The sequence below is a fragment of the Pristiophorus japonicus genome, chromosome 4 (genome assembly GCF_044704955.1).
Source record: "Pristiophorus japonicus isolate sPriJap1 chromosome 4, sPriJap1.hap1, whole genome shotgun sequence".
Classification (NCBI taxonomy): Eukaryota; Metazoa; Chordata; class Chondrichthyes; family Pristiophoridae; genus Pristiophorus; species Pristiophorus japonicus.
The window spans coordinates 254,487,950-254,508,512 of NC_091980.1; the positions used below are offsets into that span (position 1 = coordinate 254,487,950).

The following is a 20,563-nucleotide window of genomic DNA, read 5'->3' on the forward strand; positions in this document are numbered from 1 at the left end:
CTTCATTGCGAGAAGGATGGAGTACAAAAGCAGGGAGGTCCTGCTGCAACTGTACAGGGTATTGGTGAGGCTGCACCTGGAGTACTGCGTGCAGTTTTGGTAACCTTACTTAAGGAAGGATATACTAGCTTTGGAAGGGGTACAGAGACAATTCACTCGGCTGATTCCAGAGATAAGGGGTTACCTTATGATGATAGATTGAGTAGACTGGGTCTTTACTCGTTGGAGTTCAGAAGGATGAGGGATGATCTTATAGAAACATTTAAAATAATGAAAGGGATAGACAAGATAGAGGCAGAGAGGTTGTTTCCACTGGTCGGGGAGACTCGAACTAGGAGGCACAGCCTCAAAATACGGGGGAGTCAATTTAAAACCGAGTTGAGAAGGAATTTCTTCTCCCAGAGGGTTGTGAATCTGTGGAATTCTCTGCCCAGGGAAGCAGTTGAGGCTAGCTCATTGAATGTATTCAAATCACAGATGGATAGATTTTTAACCAATAAGGGAATTAAGGGTTACTGGGAGCAGGCAGGTAAGTGGAGCTGAGTCCACGGCCAGATCAACCATGATCTTGTTGAATGGCCGAGCAGGCTCGAGGGGCTAGATGGCCTACTCCTGTTCCATGTTCCATGTTCCCTCGGTCAGTCAGTGCCTGTCTCTCTGTCAGTCAGTGTTTCTGGCAGAGAGGGAGAGGGAGGGGGAGAGGGAGAGGGAGAGGGAGAGGGAGAGGGAGAGGGAGAGGGAGAGGGAGAGGGAGAGGGAGAGGGAGAGGGAGAGGGAGAGGGAGAGAGAGAGAGAGAGAGAGAGAGAGAGAGGGAGAGAGAGGGAGAGAGAGGGAGAGAGAGGGAGAGAGAGGGAGAGAGAGGGAGAGAGAGGGAGAGAGAGGGAGAAAGAGGGAGAAAGAGGGAGAAAGAGGGAGAGAGAGGGAGAGAGAGGGAGAGAGAGGGAGAGAGAGGGAGAGAGAGGGAGAAAGAGGGAGAGCGCGCGGCCGGGCCGAAGACTGCGGGCAGGGTCCACCCCAGCAAGATGCCGGGCGGGCGAGCCACGCCGAAGACGTGGTTTGGGGCGGGGTGTGGGTGAGTGGGAGCCGGAGCCGGAGCAGGAGCTGAAGAGCAGGAACAGTCCGATCTTCGCCACCCCAGTGAGCTCATTCGGCCAGGGCTAGGGGGCGGCGTGCTTGGGGCCCCTCCCACACAGACTTGGGCACCTGGAGCTACCGCACATGCGTGCAAACGTGCAGAAGGGGGGGGGGGGGCGGAGAAGAGGACAGGGGGGGTGGGAGAAGAAGAGATGGGGGGAGGGGGGGGGGGGGGGAAGAGAGAGAGAGAGAGAGAGAGAGAGAGAGAGAGAGAGAGAGAGAGAGAGAGAGAGAGAGAGAGAGAGAGAGAGAGAGAGAGAGAGAGGGGGCTGAACGGGCCGGACCGAAGACTGTGGGCGGGGCCCACACCAGCAAGATGCCGGGCGTGCGGGCCACGCCGAAGACATGGGGTGGGATGAATGGTAAGAGCTGAAGAGGAGGGAGGCAGGTCCAGTCCGATATTTGCCACCCCAGTGAGCCCATTCGGCCAGGGCTCGGGGCGGCGTGCTTGGGGCCGCTCCTACACAGCCTTGGGCGCCTGGAGCTACCGCACATGCACGCACACTCTAGCTTGTGCTGCGCCGCGCCGAGGGCCTGTAACGTTCCAGCAGCGGGGAGAATACCAAGGTAAGTTTTAGGCGCGGTTTTGAGCGCAGAAATCAGGCATGGCTCACGGGGCTGCACCGTTCTAGGCGCGGCCCAAAACTTGACCCCAATATGTCTAAATCATACTGGTGAACTATAATCTCAATTCTTCACTGCTTGAAGACGACATCAGATATTTCAGCACCTACTTGGAGAAACTATGCTTGTTTCACTACATTAGATGTCCTTAAAAAGGAAATGAATATATAGTACTTAACTACTTGTTAAGTGGTAGAGAATTCCACAAGTTAACCACTGAGTGAAGAAGTTTCTCCTCATCTCGGTCCTAACTGGCTTACCCCTTATCCTTAGACTGTGACGCGGAGAGTTGTTGATGCCAGTTCGTTAAATATATTCAAGAGGGGGTTAGATATGGCCCTTAGGGCTAAAGGATTAAGGGGTATGGGGAGAAAGCAGGAATGGGGTACTGATGTGAATGATCAGCCATGATCTTATTGAATGGTGGTGCAGGCTCGAAGGGCTGAATGGCCTACACCTGCACCTGTTTTCCATGTTTCTATGTTAAATAAAAGTTTTAGAAATGTGAAAATCAGAAGATTTCTAGTTCTGCCTCGCTGTTCAAACAGTACTGTGAGTGAAATGGCAAAAGCTCAAAAAAAGAAACATTTAGCAATACACAGTTTGGCTCAAATTAAAACAATAGATATTTATACATTTGGCATAGTTTTTAACTTCTGGAAGATACTGGAGGTCCTATCTTCTGGATTAGGGCAAAAATAATTACTGTATCAAGTGTAGTGTGATTTTTCAGTGCTCAGCTCAAATTTGGAAAATATTACTGTTCTTTACAGTATGAACTTCAGATTGGGATAGACAAGGGTGAAACAACCTTTTCCCAAGAGTTTTTCAATTCTCAGTTTTTTTTAAATAAAAAGTTCCAAGCTTATATAGAAAATCCTTAGGAAGGTTGTGCCCTATAGTGAAGCTGCCAGTGATAATGTAGCCCTTACCAACAGACCAACAGATATGTAAATATAGACTTCCGCATCTTTCATAGTGCCTCTAATACGCTCGGCATACCCACTGAAGAACAACGAGCAGAGCAGTGACTTCACCTCAAACTCGAGTTAGCAAAATTGTTATGTAGATTAATTACAAGAACAAAAAAGCAGCACAAGTAGATACAAAAATGATTAAATTGTTCTGGTCCAAATTAATTTGGCTCTACATTAGGTACATTCCTATTGGAAAAATGAAAAACATACATCCCTCTTCCATAATACTCTCAAACATGGTCAAGAACTCAGCTATTGCATGCAGACACTATATAATTAGACATGGGCTCTCTGTCTCCCTTTGCCTGTCTTGCCAAAAGATGTTGCAGGATAAAATCCACATGGCCTCACCTTGGAATACCTCGAAATCATGCAACGGAGGAGCAATATTCCACTTTATTACAACTTTACCGATCACAAATTCAAAATATATGTTATTCACATGCTTTTCCCCAAATATACTTCCTATTAGCAATGAGAGATGTAAATTGAATATCTGTCAGAAACCACTTCACCGAAAATTGGCAAAATATTCATTTGAGCTTAAATTTAACATTAACAATCTCTAAAAAGGACTAAGACGAGAATCATAAAATGAAGTGCAAACTTACATTTAGACTCAGAGACATTCTGATTAGGTGACCAGACCAGCATTCCAAGGTTCTCCCTTTCCTGACAATGCTTTGCAACTTCTGTGTGGGGAGGATAAAAACAAGTATTAAAATAGTTTATATTCACTACACATATTTAGTTCTGCCATTTAAAATTAAATTATAAAAACTTGCAACACCATTGTAAATACACGTTTGGCTTTAATTAGGTCAGGTTGGTGTGTGTTGGGGGCAGGGGGGAGGGGGGGAAAAGAGAGAGAGATGGGGAGAAGACCAGGTGGTTTCCCAATTAATTTCAATGGATCAAGCATCCATTCACCATATGCAATTTTAAACAGTGCATCATTCCTGGATTCAATTTTTTCTTTCTCCCTTACCATACAAAAGTTATTTCAAGATTAATGTGGTAATCTGATTAACTATTCCATTTCTAACTTAGCATGAGTTTACATATATCTGCATATCTCGAGTTTGAATAGGTTGACATTTAGTACAATTCATTTGCAATAGCGATAATTATATTATGCACAAGCATCAGGTTCATATGAAAAGGGCAATCTTTGCAGAATTCACTAAATATTAAAATACCAAGGCATTTTGCAAACACCAATGCCACAATTAAAATTATGAAACTGCACCTTTAAAAGCATGTCAAAATTTCAATAAAACTATATTTTCAATAATTGAAAGAGCAATATTGAAAATTATATCCAGGTTATTGTATACAATGGGAAAGTCTCACTACAATACATTAAAATTACCATCTTAACCCATTCAGTGATGCAAAATGTATTGAAGGTTTCCACGCTGGTTGAACGTCTACAATCTGCACAGCACAAAAATGTATTATTTTTAAGTTATACTGATCAGTGCCAACCCCTACAACTTAAAAGCAGTTTCAAATGCGATCATAGACACAAAAATTATAATGGATTTGAATGTTATATTCGAGACAGGTTGCATAATAAATCAGAGCAAGAATATGCAATATGACTTAAAATGAAGCATGTCCAAACATATGCTGCTTCAATTTCAAAAAAATGGTCATTTTAAAAAAAAATCACATGCAACAGTACTGAGCATCAAGCAAATTAGTAAAATTACTTCAATTGTACAACTACTTTTGTACACACCAATTAGGGAATTCTTACATTGTGAGCTTTGTCTTTTTCATTGAAAAATATGAAGTCATGCCACTGCATCTCAAAAGAATATTTTACAATTTTTATACCTGGAATCTGTTGGTCAGCACAAGCACATTATTTAAAAGCTGCAGCATCCCTTTTGCTTACCTACAAAAAAATGAACAGTGAAACCCCCAAACCAATCAAGTACTATTGTGCAATTCTGGCCTAAATAATTTTCCTTACTGAACAGTTGGCACTCCTGCTGCAGTGAGCATCACATAGCTGAAACTCAGCTCAGGTTCAAAACTATTAGCACGAATCACCCTGTCTGAGCAATACATTTAAGTGGTTCTCACCAAAACCAGCAACATTTATAGCAAGTTTCTTTTCCAGATTATCTAAAAAAATAAATACAGAAGCACAACCGGAGTATTAATTATACGTCTAAAAGCTACTACCTCAAGTCAACACGACACAAAAAAATGTCAGACTAGCCCATATTCCATATGGTTGACACAAGCCAGGAGAGGACATGATTTAAGCTGGTCATATACACTAGTTAAATTGGTGACTGGCAAGATTACATGGTAAAGTTTCTTCAACAAAGCCCACAAAAAAGTAATTGAGCCCAGGATGCTGGAGCGTAGCATCTCGCAGCATGCCCAGTTAAGACAAACTTGTTCCCTCACCCATCAGCTTGAAAGGTTTTTTTTGTGTGTTGGAAGTGCAAGCTGATAACGGCGCGACATGGGCAACAGGGAATCTGCAACCTTGGTAAGTGATGGGACCAACACTATCTCCTTGACCAATGAGATTTAAGGACTGTGAAAGAAAAAGAATGAGAGAAGGAAATAGGGTGAATTAAGAGTCAAAACAGGTAACAAAATAAAATAAAGGGGGAAAGAAAGATTTGACTTTGAGAGCGCGAGCGAGTGGAAAAGTATGAACTGAAAATTTAAATTAAAAAAAGAGGTGTAATCAAACAAAAATGGATGTCAAGTCAAAGCTGGAGATATTTGGTGACCAAAAGCTAGGTTAGAACTAGGTTTTAAAATGGCAGAGAGCTTTAGGAAGAGAAATCCAGAGCACGAGACCTAGACAGCTGAAAGCATGGCTGCCAATGGAGCAGCAAAAGGAGTGTGGAATGCACAAAAGGCCAGAGTTGGAGGAATTCAAGGGGATTATATGGCTGGAGGGAATTCCAGCGATTGAGAGATGCAAGGTTACAAAGGGATTTAAACACTAGGAGAATTTTTAAATTGGTGGGGTTGAGTTACCAGGAGCCAACGTAGGTCAGCAAGGACAGGAATGATGATTGAGCGGGATTAGATGTGGGATAGGATATGGACAGCAGAGTTTTGGATGAGCTAAAGATTACAGAACATGGAGGATGGGAGGCTGGCCATGATAGCATTGGAAGAGTCTGTTCTGGAGGTGAAAAAGGTGGAGATGAAAGTTTCAGCAGATGAGTTGAGGTGGGTCTGGGGTTAGGTGATATTATGTAGGTGGTTTTAGGTATAAAGTCCAGATAAATCCTAGACAGAGGTCACCCTTTAAATGACATGCATTCTCCATACACAATACCATCCATCGATATTACATGGGCACAGATTTTGTTTTGCAGGGCATTTAAGGCACAGTGTCATCTAGATATGGACGCAAGAGCTGAATGCCAAAGGAGAGAAGAGAGTAGCTGCCCTTGACATCTGACCAAGTAGGATACCAAGGAGCTGAGGATTGAGGCAATGGGAAAACAACCTGGTGGCTGAATTCATACCAGACATAAAGGAAGGTGGTTACAGCCGTCAGAAGCCAATTATTGCAGCCTTAGGACATCACTGCAGGAGTTCCCCAAGTAAGCATCCCTGGTTCAACCATCTTCAGCTGTTTAATAAATGACCTACTCTCCATCATACAGCCAGGTACAGGTCTGTTTTCTGGTGTTCATAGCTATTCTTAACTCTTCCAATAATGAAGCAGCCCATGCTAGCCTGCAGTAGGACCTAGATAACATCCGGTTTAGGCCAACAAATGGCAGCTAACATTTACACAATGGAGTGGCAGGAAATGATCATCTCCAAAAAAGAGAAAGCCCACCGACCTCTCCTTGACCACCAGCATCTCCAAGTCTGTCACCATCAATATCTCAGGGGTCACTACTGACTCGAAGCTTAAAATTGACCATCCATATTGGAATGGCATTTGTAGCTACAAGAGCAAAGCAGATGCTAGGTATTGTGTGACAAGTAGCGCAGCTGATTCCTTAAAGCCTTCTACAAAGCTCAAGTCAAGAGTGTGATGGAATACTCAACACTCACTTGGATGGGTGCAGCTGCAACACTCAAGAAGCTCATAATCCAGAAAAACCAATTAGCTTGATCGTTACTACCGCCACTAGACTGAATATTCATCCACTCCATCACTGGTGCACTATGCCGGCAGTATGTACGATCCAAAGGATGCAATGCAACAACTCACCAAGATTACTTTGATGGCATCTTCCCACCGAGAAGGCCAAGAGCAGTACTGTTGTGCGAACACCATCACCTCCAATTCACACACTATACTGACTTGGACATATACTGCCATTTCTTCATTGTCGCTGGCTCAATATGGCGGAATTCCCCAAGCTAACACCACCATCACTACAAGAACTTGAGTTGTTCAAGGCGGCCCATCACCACTGTTTCAAGGTAACTAGGCAAGGGCAATAATTGCAGCCTTGCCAACATCTCAAGAACAAATATAAAATAATGGCTGACCTACAATATGGGCCTGAAAATCATTAACTGCAAGCCAAAACTAGTGCTGATAGTACAACTTTCACAAGAAAATAAACCTCTCACTCTCAGAGGTCCGAATGGGATATATATTAGTTTGTGTAAAACTAAATTAAGGTCCCAATTAAGAATCTAAACATTAGTCAAAATTTCCAATTAGCACATATTCTCTCAGATGATTCAAACTCCAATTGGTCATAACAGCCACATCATAAACAGATAGAATTGGGCTTTAAACTAATATCAAATAGGTGTCGGAGGTACTCAAGCAAGATAGGACAAGGTGATTTAGGAGACCACTGGACAAATCATACACCATTTTTTCTTTTAAGTTCCAATGGTGGATGTCTGGAAGAACTTAAAAAAAGGAACACATATCTATGATTCTGCTGTCAGAATAAAAGGGCGGAGTTTAGCAATGCAAAGCCACTCTCTCAAGCCAAATTAAATGCAAAAGTGCCTCAAGAGAGTTCTGCAAGAACGATTTAATTGCTTGGTGGGGGAATCCCTCCTTCTCTCACAAACATTACTCCCAATTGGCTGTAGGTTGTTCAGCCAGACAACCCAGAGATATCTGCGCTCCTCCAATTCTGGCCTTGTGCGTATCCCCAATTTTAATTGCTCCATTATTGGTTGCCGTGCCTTCAGCCTCCAATGCCCTAAGCTCTGGAATTTCCTCACTACACCTCTCTTTCCTCCTTTAAAGACGCTCCTTAAAGCCTATCTCTTTGACCAAGCTTCTGTTATCTGTCCTAATATCTCATGTGACTGGGTATCAAATTTTGTATGATAACGCTCCCGTGAAGCACCTTGGGACCAACGTTCCCTGCAAGCTGCGAGGCGCTCAAAGGAACCCATGCAGCTGGCTTTTCAATACAAAAACTGCCCATGCATGATATTTTGAAGGGGCCAAACAAAATTAGAGTAAACATTGCTTGGGATGTTTTATTACATTAAAGGTGCTATATAAATGCAAGTTTTTGTGGTGACATTATAAAGCAAACTTTTGGACCTCAACAGGCTCTACTTACTGATTCCACCAAGTCAATGACAATTTTGTTCAGGGAGTCAAATCAGTCATGTAGTGTGCTCTGCAATTCTTCAGCATATTGTTCAGGGAAAGACTTCAATTGGCACCTGCTTCCTCAAATCCTTTTCCTGAGAGTATTTGCAGATATCTTGAAGGGGGAGCCCTTAAATGAAAAAAGGTGTGGATGGAGAATATATCCAGGTAGAAGTTAACCATTCCCCGACATTGGAGCTGAATACTAAGGCAGTTTTATTTAGAGATACTTTTGCGGTTATGGTTTGAAAGTGAAGGTTCATCATTTCAAGCAATTCAATGATGTGCTATGCCTTAGCATTGACAGTCATTTGAGCTGAGTCATTTGCTTTCCAATTAGTATTCCAATATTCATATTAGTTGTATTTGCATTGAGTAAAAGTAAGACACACCAGTAAAATTACTGAAAAGTTAGAACAAAGATTTTACTGTTCCACCTTAAATAAAAGATCTGTATACATTCCAGCTTAAACTTTTGGCATAGAATTATACAACACAGAAACAGGTCTTTCAGCCCAACCAGTCCATGCCGGCATTGAAACTCCACTCGAGCCTCCTCCCACCTTTCCTTATCTAGGCCCCAAGTTTCCACACGCGGCAAAACAGGCACCCCTCCGAGCTGGGCGCCCGTTTTTCGCGCCGAAAAAGGCGCCTGAAAAAAAAACGCGCTATTCGAGCGCTTTGCAGCTCGATGTCAGCTTGGCGCGGCGCCCAGGTGGCAGAGCCTACCACTCGCGCTGATTTTGTAAGTAGGAGGGGGCAGGTACCATTTAAGAGTTTTTTTCATGCCGGCAACCCTGCATGTGCGTGTTGGAGCGTTCGCACACGCGCAGTGTGAAGGAAACATTGGCACTCGCCCATTTTTGTAGTTCTTTGTAGCTGTTCAATTTTTAACATTTTTTAATAAAACCACATTGCCCTTCCATGAGGTTCTTCCCCCCACCCCCCCTGCCGTTGGGAATGGCTGCCTCAACTTAGAAACATAGAAACATAGAAAATAGGTGCAGGAGTAGGCCATTCGGCCCTTCTAGCTTGCACCGCCATTCAATGAGTTCATGGCTGAACATGCAACTTCAGTACCCCATTCCTGCTTTCTCACCATACCCCTTGATTCCCCTAGTAGTAAGGACTTCATCTAACTCCTTTTTGAATACATTTAGTGAATTGGCCTCAACAACTTTCTGTGGTAGAGAATTCCACAGGTTCACCACTCTCTGGGTGAAGAAATTCCTCCTCATCTCAGTCCTAAATGGCTTACCCCTTATCCTTAGACTGTGTCCCCTGGTTCTGGACTTCCCCAACATTGGGAACATTCTTCCTGCATCTAACCTGTCTAACCCCGTCAGAATTTTAAACGTTTCTATGAGGTCCCCTCTCATTCTTCTGAACTCCAGTGAATACAAGCCCAGTTGATCCAGTCTTTCTTGATAGGTCAGTCCCGCCATCCCGGGAATCAGTCTGGTGAACCTTCGCTGCACTCCCTCAATAGCAAGAATGTCCTTCCTCAAGTTAGGAGACCAAAACTGTACACAATACTCCAGGTGTGGCCTCACCAAGGCCCTGTACAATTGTAGCAACACCTCCCTGCCCCGTACTCAAATCCCCTCGCTATGAAGGCCAACATGCCATTTGCTTTCTTAACCGCCTGCTGTACCTGCATGCCAACCTTCAATGACTGATGTACCATGACACCCAGGTCTCTTTGCACCTCCCCTTTTCCTAATCTGTCACCATTCAGATAATAGTCTGTCTCTCTGTTTTTACCACCAAAGTGGATAACCTCACATTTATCTGCAGCCTCATAGCATCCTCTGCACAGCTCTCACTGCCACCCAACTTAGTGTCATCCGCAAATTTGGAGATACTACATTTAATCCCCTCGTCTAAATCATTAATGTACAGTGTAAACAGCTGGGGCCCCAGCACAGAACCTTGCGGTACCCCACTAGTCACTGCCTGCCATTCTGAAAAGTCCCCATTTACTCCTACTCTTTGCTTCCTGTCTGACAACCAGTTCTCAATCCATGTCAGCACACTACCCCCAATCCCATGTGCTTTAACTTTGCACATTAATCTCTTGTGTGGGACATTGTCGAAAGCCTTCTGAAAGTCCAAATATACCACATCAACTGGTTCTCCCTTGTCCACTCTACTGGAAAAATCCTCAAAAAATTCCAGAAGATTTGTCAAGCATGATTTCCCTTTCACAAATCCATGCTGACTTGGACCTATCATATTACCTCTTTCCAAATGCACTGCTATGACATCCTTAATAATTGATTCCATCATTTTACCCACTACCGATGTCAGGCTGACCAGTCTATAATTCCCTGTTTTCTCTCTCCCTCCTTTTTTATAAAGTGGGGTTACATTGGCTACCCTCCACTCCATAGGAACTGATCCAGAGTCAATGGAATGTTGGAAAATGACTGTCAATGCATCCACTATTTCCAAGGCCACCTCCTTAAGTACTCTGGGATGCAGTTCATCAGGCCCTGGGGATTTATCGGCCTTCAATCCCATCAATTTCCCCACTAATAAGGATTTCCCTCAGTTCCTCCTCCTTACTAGACCCTCCGAACCCTTTTATATCCGGAAGGTTGTTTGTGTCCTCCTCAGTGAATACCGAACCAAAGTACTTGTTCAATTGGTCTGCCATTTCTTTGCTCCCCGTTATGACTTCCCCTGATTCTGACTGCAGGGGACCTACGTTTGTCTTTACTAACCGTTTTCTCTTTACATATCTATAGAAACTTTTGCAATCCGTCTTAATGTTCCCTGCAAGCTTCTTCTCGTACTCCATTTTCCCTGCCCTAATCAAACCCTTTGTCCTCCTCTGCTGAGTTCTAAATTTCTCCCAGTCCCCAGGTTCGCTGCTATTTCTGGCCAATTTGTATGCCACTTCCTTGGCTTTAATGCTATTCCTGATTTCACTTGATAGCCACGGTTGAGCCACCTTCCCTTTTTTATTTTTACGCCAGACAGGAATGTACAATTGTTGTAGTTCATCCATGCGGTCTCTAAATGTCTGCCATTGCCCATCCACAGTCAACCCCTTTAGTATCATTCGCCAATCTATCCTAGCCAATTCACTCCTCATACCTTCAAAGTTACCCTTCTTTAAGTTCTGGACCATGGTCTCTGAATTTACTGTTTCATTCTCCATCCTAATGCAGAATTCCACTATATTGTCACTCTTCCCCAAGGGGCCTCGCACAACGAGATTGCTAATTAATCCTCTCTCATTACACAACACCCAGTCTAAGATGGCCTCCCCCATATAGTTGGTTCCTCGACATATTGGTCTAAAAAACCATCCCTTATGCACTCCAGGAAATCCTCCTCCACCGTATTGCTTCCAGTTTGGTTAACCCAATCTATGTGCATATTAAAGTCACCCATTATAACTGCTGCACCTTTATTGCACGCACCTCTAATTTCATGTTTGATGCCCTCCCCAACATTACTACTGTTTGGAGGTCTGTACACAACTCCCACTAATGTTTTTTGCCCTTTGGTATTCTGCAGCTCTACCCATATAGATTCCACATCATCCAAGCTAATGTCCTTCCGAATATTGCCTTAATTTGCTCCTTAACCAGCAATGCTACCCCACCTCCTTTTCCTTTTATTCTATCTTTCCTGAATGTTGAATACCCCTGGATGTTGAGTTCCCAGCCCTGATCATCCTGGAGCCACGTCTCCGTAATCCCAATCACATCATATTTGTTAACATCTATTTGCACAGTTAATTCATCCACCTTATTGCAGATACTACTTGCATTAAGACACAAAGCATTCAGGCTTGTTTTTTTAACACCCTTTGTCCTTTTAGAATTTTGCTGTACAGTGGCCCTTTTTGTTCTTTGCCTTGGGTTTCTCTGCCCTCCACTTTTCCTCATCTCCTTTCTGTCTTTTGTTTTTGCCTCCTTTTTGTTTCCCTCTGTCTCCCTGCATTGGTTCCCATCCCCCTGCCATATTAGTTTAAATCCTCCCCAACAGCACTAGCAAACACTCCCCCTAGGACATTGGTTCCGGTCCTGCCCAGGTGCAGACCGTCCGGTTTGTACTGGTCCCACCTCCCCCAGAACCGGTTCCAATGCCCCAGGAATTTGAATCCCTCCCTGCTGCACCACTGCTCAAGCCACGTATTCATCTGCGCTATCCTGCGATTCCTACTCTGACTATAACGTGGCACTGGTAGCAATCCCGAGATTACTACTTCTGAGGCTTCCTACAGCCTTCTCCCTGCCTCCTTCCCGCTGCCGTCGGTCGGGCCCTCACTGCCTCCCCTGCCATCGGGAACGGCTGCTGCCGTCGGTCGGGCCCTCACTGCCTTCCCCCCCTCCCCCCACCCCCCCCTGCCGTCGGGAATGGCTGCTGCCGTCGGTTGGGCCCTCACTGCCTCTCCCCCCCCACCCCCCGCCGTCGGGAATGGCTGCCTCAACTTGTGAGGCTTCCTGCAGCCTTCTCCCTGCCTGAAGCACTTTCACACAGGTAGGAACATGGTTTATTTAATCTTTTCTTTGCTTATAAATTTTTTATTCAGGTTGGAATTATTTGTATAATATTTGTATAAGTATAACTAAGGATTTATTGTAGAATGTAATGGCTTCCCTTCCCCCCCTCCTCGTTCCGGACACCTAATTTGTAACCTGCGCCTGATTTTTTAATGTGTAGACAAGGTTTTTTCAGGCCTACAAAAATCTTCACTTGTTCCATTCTAAGTTAGTTTGGAGTACGTTTTCACTGTGGAAACTTTCAAATCAGGCGTCAGTGGCCGGACACGCCCCCTTTTGAAAAAAACTTCTGTTCAAAAGTGAAACTGTTCTACATGACTAGAACTGCAGAAAACTTAAATGTGGAGAATTGCGATTTCTAAGATACTCCGTTCTCCACCAGTTGCTTCTAAAAATCAGGAGCAAATCATGTGGAAACTTGGGGCCTAATTACCAACATATCCCTCTATATTCCTTTGTCCTTCATATGCTTATCTAGCTTCCCCTTAAATGCATCTATGCTATTTACCTCAACTATACCCTGTGGTAGCAAGTTCCACATTCTCACCATTCTCTGGGTAAATGAGTTTCTTCTGAATTCCCCATTTGATTTCTTGGTGACTGTCTTATATTGATGGGCCTCTAGTTTTGCTCTTCCCCACAAGAAATACTCTGTGTCTACTCTATCAATACCTTTAATAATTTTAAAGACCTCTATTAGGTCACCCATCAGCCTTCTCTTTTCTTAAAGAGAAAAGTGACCCAGTCTGTTCATCCTTTCCTGATAGGAGGTATAATCTCAGTCCTGGTATCATCCTTGTAAATCGCTTTTGTACCCTCTCTAGTGCGTCGATATCCTTTTTATAATATAGCAACCAGAATTGAACACAGTACTGAAAGTGAGATCTAACCACAGTTCAATACAAGTTTAGCATAACATCTCTACTTTTCAATTCTATCCCTCTAGAAATAAATTCTAATGCTTGGTTTGCTTTTTTATGGTCTTATTAACCTGAATTGCTACTTTTAGCAATCTGTGCATTTGTACTCCCAGATCCCTTTGCTCCTCTACCCCATTTCAATTATTATATTTCAACATATGACCTCTTTCTTACCAAAATATAATACCTCACATTTGTCTATGTTGAAATGCATTTGCCAATTATATATCCATTCTCAAATTTATTAATGTCTTCTTGTAATTTGTCCCACACCTCCTCAGTACTATCATACAAATTTAGAAATTGTGTTCTTGATTCCAGAGTCTAAATCATTAATATAAATTGTGAACAAGTGGTCTCAGCACTGATCTTTGCAGGACCCCACTTCCCACCTTCTGCCACTGAATAGCTACCCTTATTCTCTGCATTCTGGCTTGCAGCCAGCTAGCTATCCAGTTTGCTACTTGTCTCCTGACTCCACAAGCTCTGCCCATATCCATTCGTCTATTATGTGGTACCTTATCAATGGATTTTGGAAATCTAAATTTTCTGTTTACTTTAAACTTTTATAAAACATGTGTGACAGTACCATACAAGACAAGTGTCTAGCAAGAAATAGAATACAGTATCAACTGTAAATCTAGTCACATGAACAAGCCATAAAGCTGAGCAACAATACTTCTCCAAAAAAATATACCCCTGGGAATTAGGTGCATTTCAAGCAGTGGTTTGAATCTCAAAACATAGATCCTTGAAATACATGTTTGTGAATAATCGCCTCTGCTTCTAAAAAAAGGTTTTACAATAAAAGATCTATTGCTTCACATACACCATGCACACACACTGCTCACTAGAAATAAACAAGAATTAATCCCACAGAGGACCACAGTGTGAACAAATAGCAGAATGGAGTGTAGGTAAGGAAGAACTAAATACAATATATAAAAAGATTACAAAAACTACAGCAGACAGTAGAAGCAAATAAAACTCGAACACTACGGTGAGATGGTAATTAAGCCAAGAGTCAGGTATCTGACAGGTTGAACATTGGCATCAATGTTAATCAACCACTACTACAGTATTTTTTTCCAATTTTATTTAGAGTAGTCAAGGCTATTCTCGGTCAAAGTTCTGACCCAAATTCCAGACTTATCCTCCAAGAATCCCATTCCCAGCTAACAGCTATTGGAAGAATTTTTGAATAGGCTGCCTTGCATCTAATATCAGCTGTCATAGATGTAATTAGAAACATAGAAAATAGGTGCAGGAGTAGGCCATTCAGCCCTTCTAGCCTGCACCGCCATTCAATGAGTTCATGGCTGAACATGCAACTTCAGTACCCCCTTCCTGCTTTCTCGCCATACCCCTTGATCCCCCGAGTAGCAAGGACTTCATCTAACTCCCTTTTGAATATATTTAGTGAATTGGCCTCAACTACTTTCTGTGGTAGAGAATTCCACAGGTTCACCACTCTCTGGGTGAAGAAGTTTCTCCTCATCTCGGTCCTAAATGGCTTACCCCTTATCCTTAGACTGTGACCCCTGGTTCTGGACTTCCCCAACATTGGGAACATTCTTCCTGCATCTAACCTGTCTAAACCTGTCAGAATTTTAAACGTTTCTATGAGGTCCCCTCTTATTCTTCTGAACTCCAGTGAATACAAGCCCAGTTGATCCAGTCTTTGATAGGTCAGTCCCACCATCCCGGGAATCAGTCTGGTGAATCTTCGCTGCACTCCCTCAATAGCAAGAATGTCCTTCCTCAAGTTAGGAGACCAAAACTGTACACAATACTCCAGGTGTGGCCTCACCAAGGCCCTGTACAACTGTAGCAACACCTCCCTGCCCCTGTACTCAAATCCCCTCGCTATGAAGGCCAACATGCCATTTGCTTTCTTAACCGCCTGCTGTACCTGCATGCCAACCTTCAATGACTGATGTACCATGACACCCAGGTCTCTTTGCACCTCCCCTTTTCCTAATCGGTCACCATTCAGATAATAGTCTACCTCTCTGTTTTTACCACCAAAGTGGATAACCTCACATTTATCCACATTATACTTCATCTGCCATGCATTGCCCCCTCACCTAACCTATCCAAGTCACTCTGCAGCCTCATAGCATCCTCCTTGCAGCTCACACTGCCATGCAACTTTGTGTCATCCGCAAATTTGAAGATACTACATTTAATCCCCTCGTCTAAATCATTAACGTACAATGTAAACAGCTGGGGCCCCAGCACAGAACCTTGCGGTACCCCACTAGTCACTGCCTGCCATTCTGAAAAGTCCCCATTTACTCCTACTCTTTGCTTCCTGTCTGACAATCAGTTCTCAATCCATGTCAGCACACTACCCCCAATCCCATGTGCTTTAACTTTGCACATTAATCTCTTGTGTGGGACATTGTCGAAAGCCTTCTGAAAGTCCAAATATACCACATCAACTGGTTCTCCCTTGTCCACTCTACTGGAAACATCCTCAAAAAATTCCAGAAGGTTTGTCAAGCATGATTTCCCTTTCACAAATCCATGCTGACTTGGACCTATCATGTCACCATTTTCCAAATGCACTGCTATGACATCCTTAATAATTGATTCCATCATTTTACCCACTACTGAGGTCAGGCTGACCGGTCTATAATTCCCTGTTATCTCTCTCCCTCCTTTTTTAAAAAGTGGGGTTACATTGGCTACCCTCCACTCGATAGGAACTGATCCAGAGTCAATGGAATGTTGGAAAATGACTGTCAATGCATCCACTATTTCCAAGGCCACCTCCTTAAGTACTCTGGGATGCAGTCCATCAGGCCCTGGGGATTTATCGGCCTTCAATCCCATCAATTTCCCCAACACAATTTCCCGACTAATAAAGATTTCCCTCAGTTCCTCCTCCTTACTAGACCCTCTGACCCCTTTTATATCCGGAAGGTTGTTGGTGTCCTCCTTAGTGAATACCGAACCAAAGCACTTGTTCAATTGGTCTGCCATTTCTTTGTTCCCAGTTATCACTTCCCCTATTCTGACTGCAGGGGACCCTAAGTTTGTCTTTACTAACCTTTTTCTCTTTACATACCTATGGAAACTTTTGCAATCCGCCTTAATGTTCCCTGCAAGCCTCTTCTCGTACTCCATTTTCCCTGCCCTAATCAAACCCTTTGTCCTCCTCTGCTGAGTTCTAAATTTCTCCCAGTCCCCGGGTTCGCTGCTATTTCTGGCCAATTTGTATGCCACTTCCTTGGCTTTAATGCTATTCCTGATTTCGCTTGATAGCCACGGTTGAGCCACCTTCCCTTTTTTATTTTTACGCCAGACAGGAATGTTCAATTGTTGTAGTTCATCCATGCGGTCTCTAAATGTCTGCCATTGCCCATCCACAGTCAACCCCTTTAGTATCATTCGCCAATCTATCCTAGCCAATTCACTCCTCATACCTTCAAAGTTACCCTTCTTTAAGTTCTGGACCATGGTCTCTGAATTTACTGTTTCATTCTCCATCCTAATGCAGAATGCCACCATATTATGGTCACTCTTCCCCAAGGGGCCTCGCACAATGAGATTGCTAATTAATCCTCTCTCATTACACAACACCCAGTCTAAGATGGCCTCCCCCCTAGTTGGTTCCTCAACATATTGGTCCAGAAAACCATCCCTTATGCACTCCAGGAAATCCTCCTCCACCGTATTGCTTCCAGTTTGGCTCGCCCAATCTATGTGCATATTAAAGTCACCCATTATAACTGCTGCACCTTTATTGCATGCACCCCTAATTTCCTGTTTGATGCCCTCCCCAACATCACTACTACTGTTTGGAGGTCTGTACACAACTCCCACTAACGTTTTTTGCCCTTTGGTGTTCTGCAGCTCTACCCATATAGATTCCACATCATCCAAGCTAATGTCTTTCCTAACTATTGCATTAATCTCCTCTTTAACCAGCAATGCTACCCCACCTCCTTTTCCTTTTATTCTATCCTTCCTGAATGTTGAATACCCCTGGATGTTGAGTTCCCAGCCCTGATCATCCTGGAGCCACGTCTCCGTAATCCCAATCACATCATATTTGTTAACATCCATTTGCACTGTTAATTCATCCACCTTATTGCGGATACTCCTTGCATTAAGACACAAAGCCTTCAGGCTTGTTTTTTTAACACCCTTTGTCCTTTTAGAATTTTGCTGTACAGTGGCCCTTTTTGTTCTTTGCCTTGGGTTTCTCTGCCCTCCACTTTTCCTCATCTCCTTTCTGTCTTTTGCTTTTGCCTCCTTTTTGTCTCCCTCTGTCTCCCTGCATTGGTTCCCATCCCCCTACCATATTAGTTTAACTCCTCCCCAACATTACTAGCAAACACTCCCCCTAGGACATTGGTTCCGGTCCTGCCCAGGTGCAGACCGTGTGCAGAGATACTAAAGCTAGCACTTCAGAGAGCAGCAACATTGGGCCCAAGTTTCCACATGCTCCTAGAACGGCACAGTCCCGACCTGGATGCCCGTTTTTCGCGCCACAAAGTGCGCCTAAAAAAATCCGCAGGTCCTCTGGCCCTCGGCGCAGCACAGCATGAGCTGTGGGGGGGCGGAGCCAGGTCCCTGCGCTGAAAACAGTGCTGGGACCTCTGCACATGTGCGCTACAGTGGGCACGCAAGTGCAGTAGCTCCAGGCGCCCGAAACTGTGTGGCAGGGGCCCGAAGCACGTAGCCATTAGCCCTGGCCGAATGGCCTCACTGGGGCTGCGTGAATAAGGTTCCTCCCACGGCCAGCTCCTGCTCCCCCCACCCCCCTCCGCACCAGACCTGACACCCGCTTCCCCCCCCCCCCCGCCTCCGGACCGGACCCCCCCCCACCCGCCTCCAGACCTGACCAGATTCCCGCTCCACCCCCCCCCGCCCCGGGACTGGATGCGACCTGACCTCCACCTCCACCTCCACCTCCCCCCCGACCCAACCTGTAAATCTGGTGCTGGGGACGGGCCCTGCCCGAAGTCTCGGGCCGGCCCGTTCAGCCTTCGGTCCCAAAAGGCCTGCCTGAAGCACTTTCTCACAGGTAGGAAGATGGTTTATTTAATCTTTTCTTTGCTTATAAATGTTTATTCAGGTTGGATTTATTTGTATAATATTTGTATAAGTATAAATAAGGATTTATTATATAATTTAATGACTTCCCTTCCCCCCACCTCGTTCTGGACACCTAATTTGTAACCTGCGCCTGATTTTTTTAATGTGTAGAACAGGTTTTTTCAGTTCTACAAAAATCTTCACTTGCTCCATTCTAAGTTAGTTTGGAGTACGTTTTCACTGTGGAAACTTTCAAATCAGGCGTCAGTGGCCAGACACGCCCCCTTTTGAAGAAAAAAATTCTGTTCCAAAGTGGAACTGTTCTACCTGACTAGAACTGCAGAAAAAAAAGTGGAGAATTGCGATTTCTAAGATAGTCCGTCCTCCAACAGTTGTTCCTAAAAATCAGGCGCAAATCATGTGTAAACTTGGGCCCATTATATGGGTAATACTACACAAGCCAAACATCTCAGTAGAATTGGTGTCATGCTCCAACATGGTGGAAATGGGAGGCGTTAATTCCCCCCCCCCCCACACCACACCCACCAGAGTGAAAGGGAGCTATTTCTCATGTGTGATTCTACAATCTGCCATTAGGATAAGGGAGTCAGTTTAGTAATGTAAATCTGGTGATCTGATGCATAGACTTCATTCAATCACAAGCTGAATTCTAGAAACATTAAATATAAAGCTTATAGTTTTTCTAGTCTTGACATTTTAAGAAAAATAATTTTGAAGTTAGTAAACAATATTATTTGAATATTTGCAGCACAGTTTTAATAGTTTTGGGGCATTTATATATTACTCACTGGAAATATTCTACATCGTCAAGCACTTGAATGGTTACAAACCCTACAAAGTGAATAAAAACCTTTCAAACACTAGGACCCTGAAGAGCCCAACTCCTGTACCCCACCCATCCCCCACTTCAACCGATCTAGCTTCTGTACCTGGCAACAAATGCTTGTTCTCTTGTCCTTGTAAGCTTGATGTGTCAGCTGCTGATTTGCATGAGAAAATTGCAACTGACCAAATTCTGAAAAACAATCAGTTAAAGAACACTCCACCTGCATCTAGCCTCCATAAAATGAAGAGACGGACAGAACTAAAAAATAAAAATCACACAAAAAAGCAAGATAATTGAGCGTCCAGGAACAAAAGGAAAATTCGCAGAGAAACCGAGCAAGAATGAAGATCAAACAAACCAATTCCATCTGTAGCTGTGTTTTGAAAATGAAATATTTCCATATTAAAAAGTTTGGTAATTTTAAAAATATGTGAATATTAGAATGACAAAGTATCCACAGGAGTCTGATCTGAGCATTATTTTGAGAAATGTAAATTGTTCAGCAAAACTGGAGTGGTAGTTAGAAAAGGTATATGAATAAAATTGTATAATACTTTATCCAATCAGGTTTTCCCAACTCGGGACACTCCTGTTGACGGGATTATAGTCAGAGCTTAATTTGGCGAAGCTAAAATGAAGTCTGTTTCTGAGAATCCATTGAAAAATGAGGAGGAAATAGAAAGAAGAAACAACTTGCAGTTATATAATGCCTTTCACAACTCCAGGACATCTCAAAGCCAATTAAGTATAAATATAGAGGGATACAGCCCTCCAGCATTAGAACAAAAACTATACCTATATATCCAAGCACAACAAAAGCTATTTTTTAGTTCAAATCAACAACTTGCATTTGTGGAGTGCATTTAATGTAGGAAAATTTCACAACACATTTCACACAAGCATAATCAGA

General features: G+C 43.6%; 1 protein-coding gene across 5 annotated transcripts in view; it reads right to left on the reverse strand.

Moving 5' to 3' along the window:
* The window catches only part of rcor1 (REST corepressor 1), a 191,602-nt gene that overhangs the window by 129,932 nt on the left and 41,107 nt on the right, over positions 1-20,563 (reverse strand). For all 5 annotated transcript variants that reach the window (XM_070879343.1, XM_070879342.1, XM_070879340.1 and 2 more), the window contains exon 3: positions 3,348-3,428. In XM_070879343.1, the coding sequence (XP_070735444.1) occupies positions 3,348-3,428 (81 nt within the window). The remainder of the gene's footprint in view (positions 1-3,347; positions 3,429-20,563) is intronic.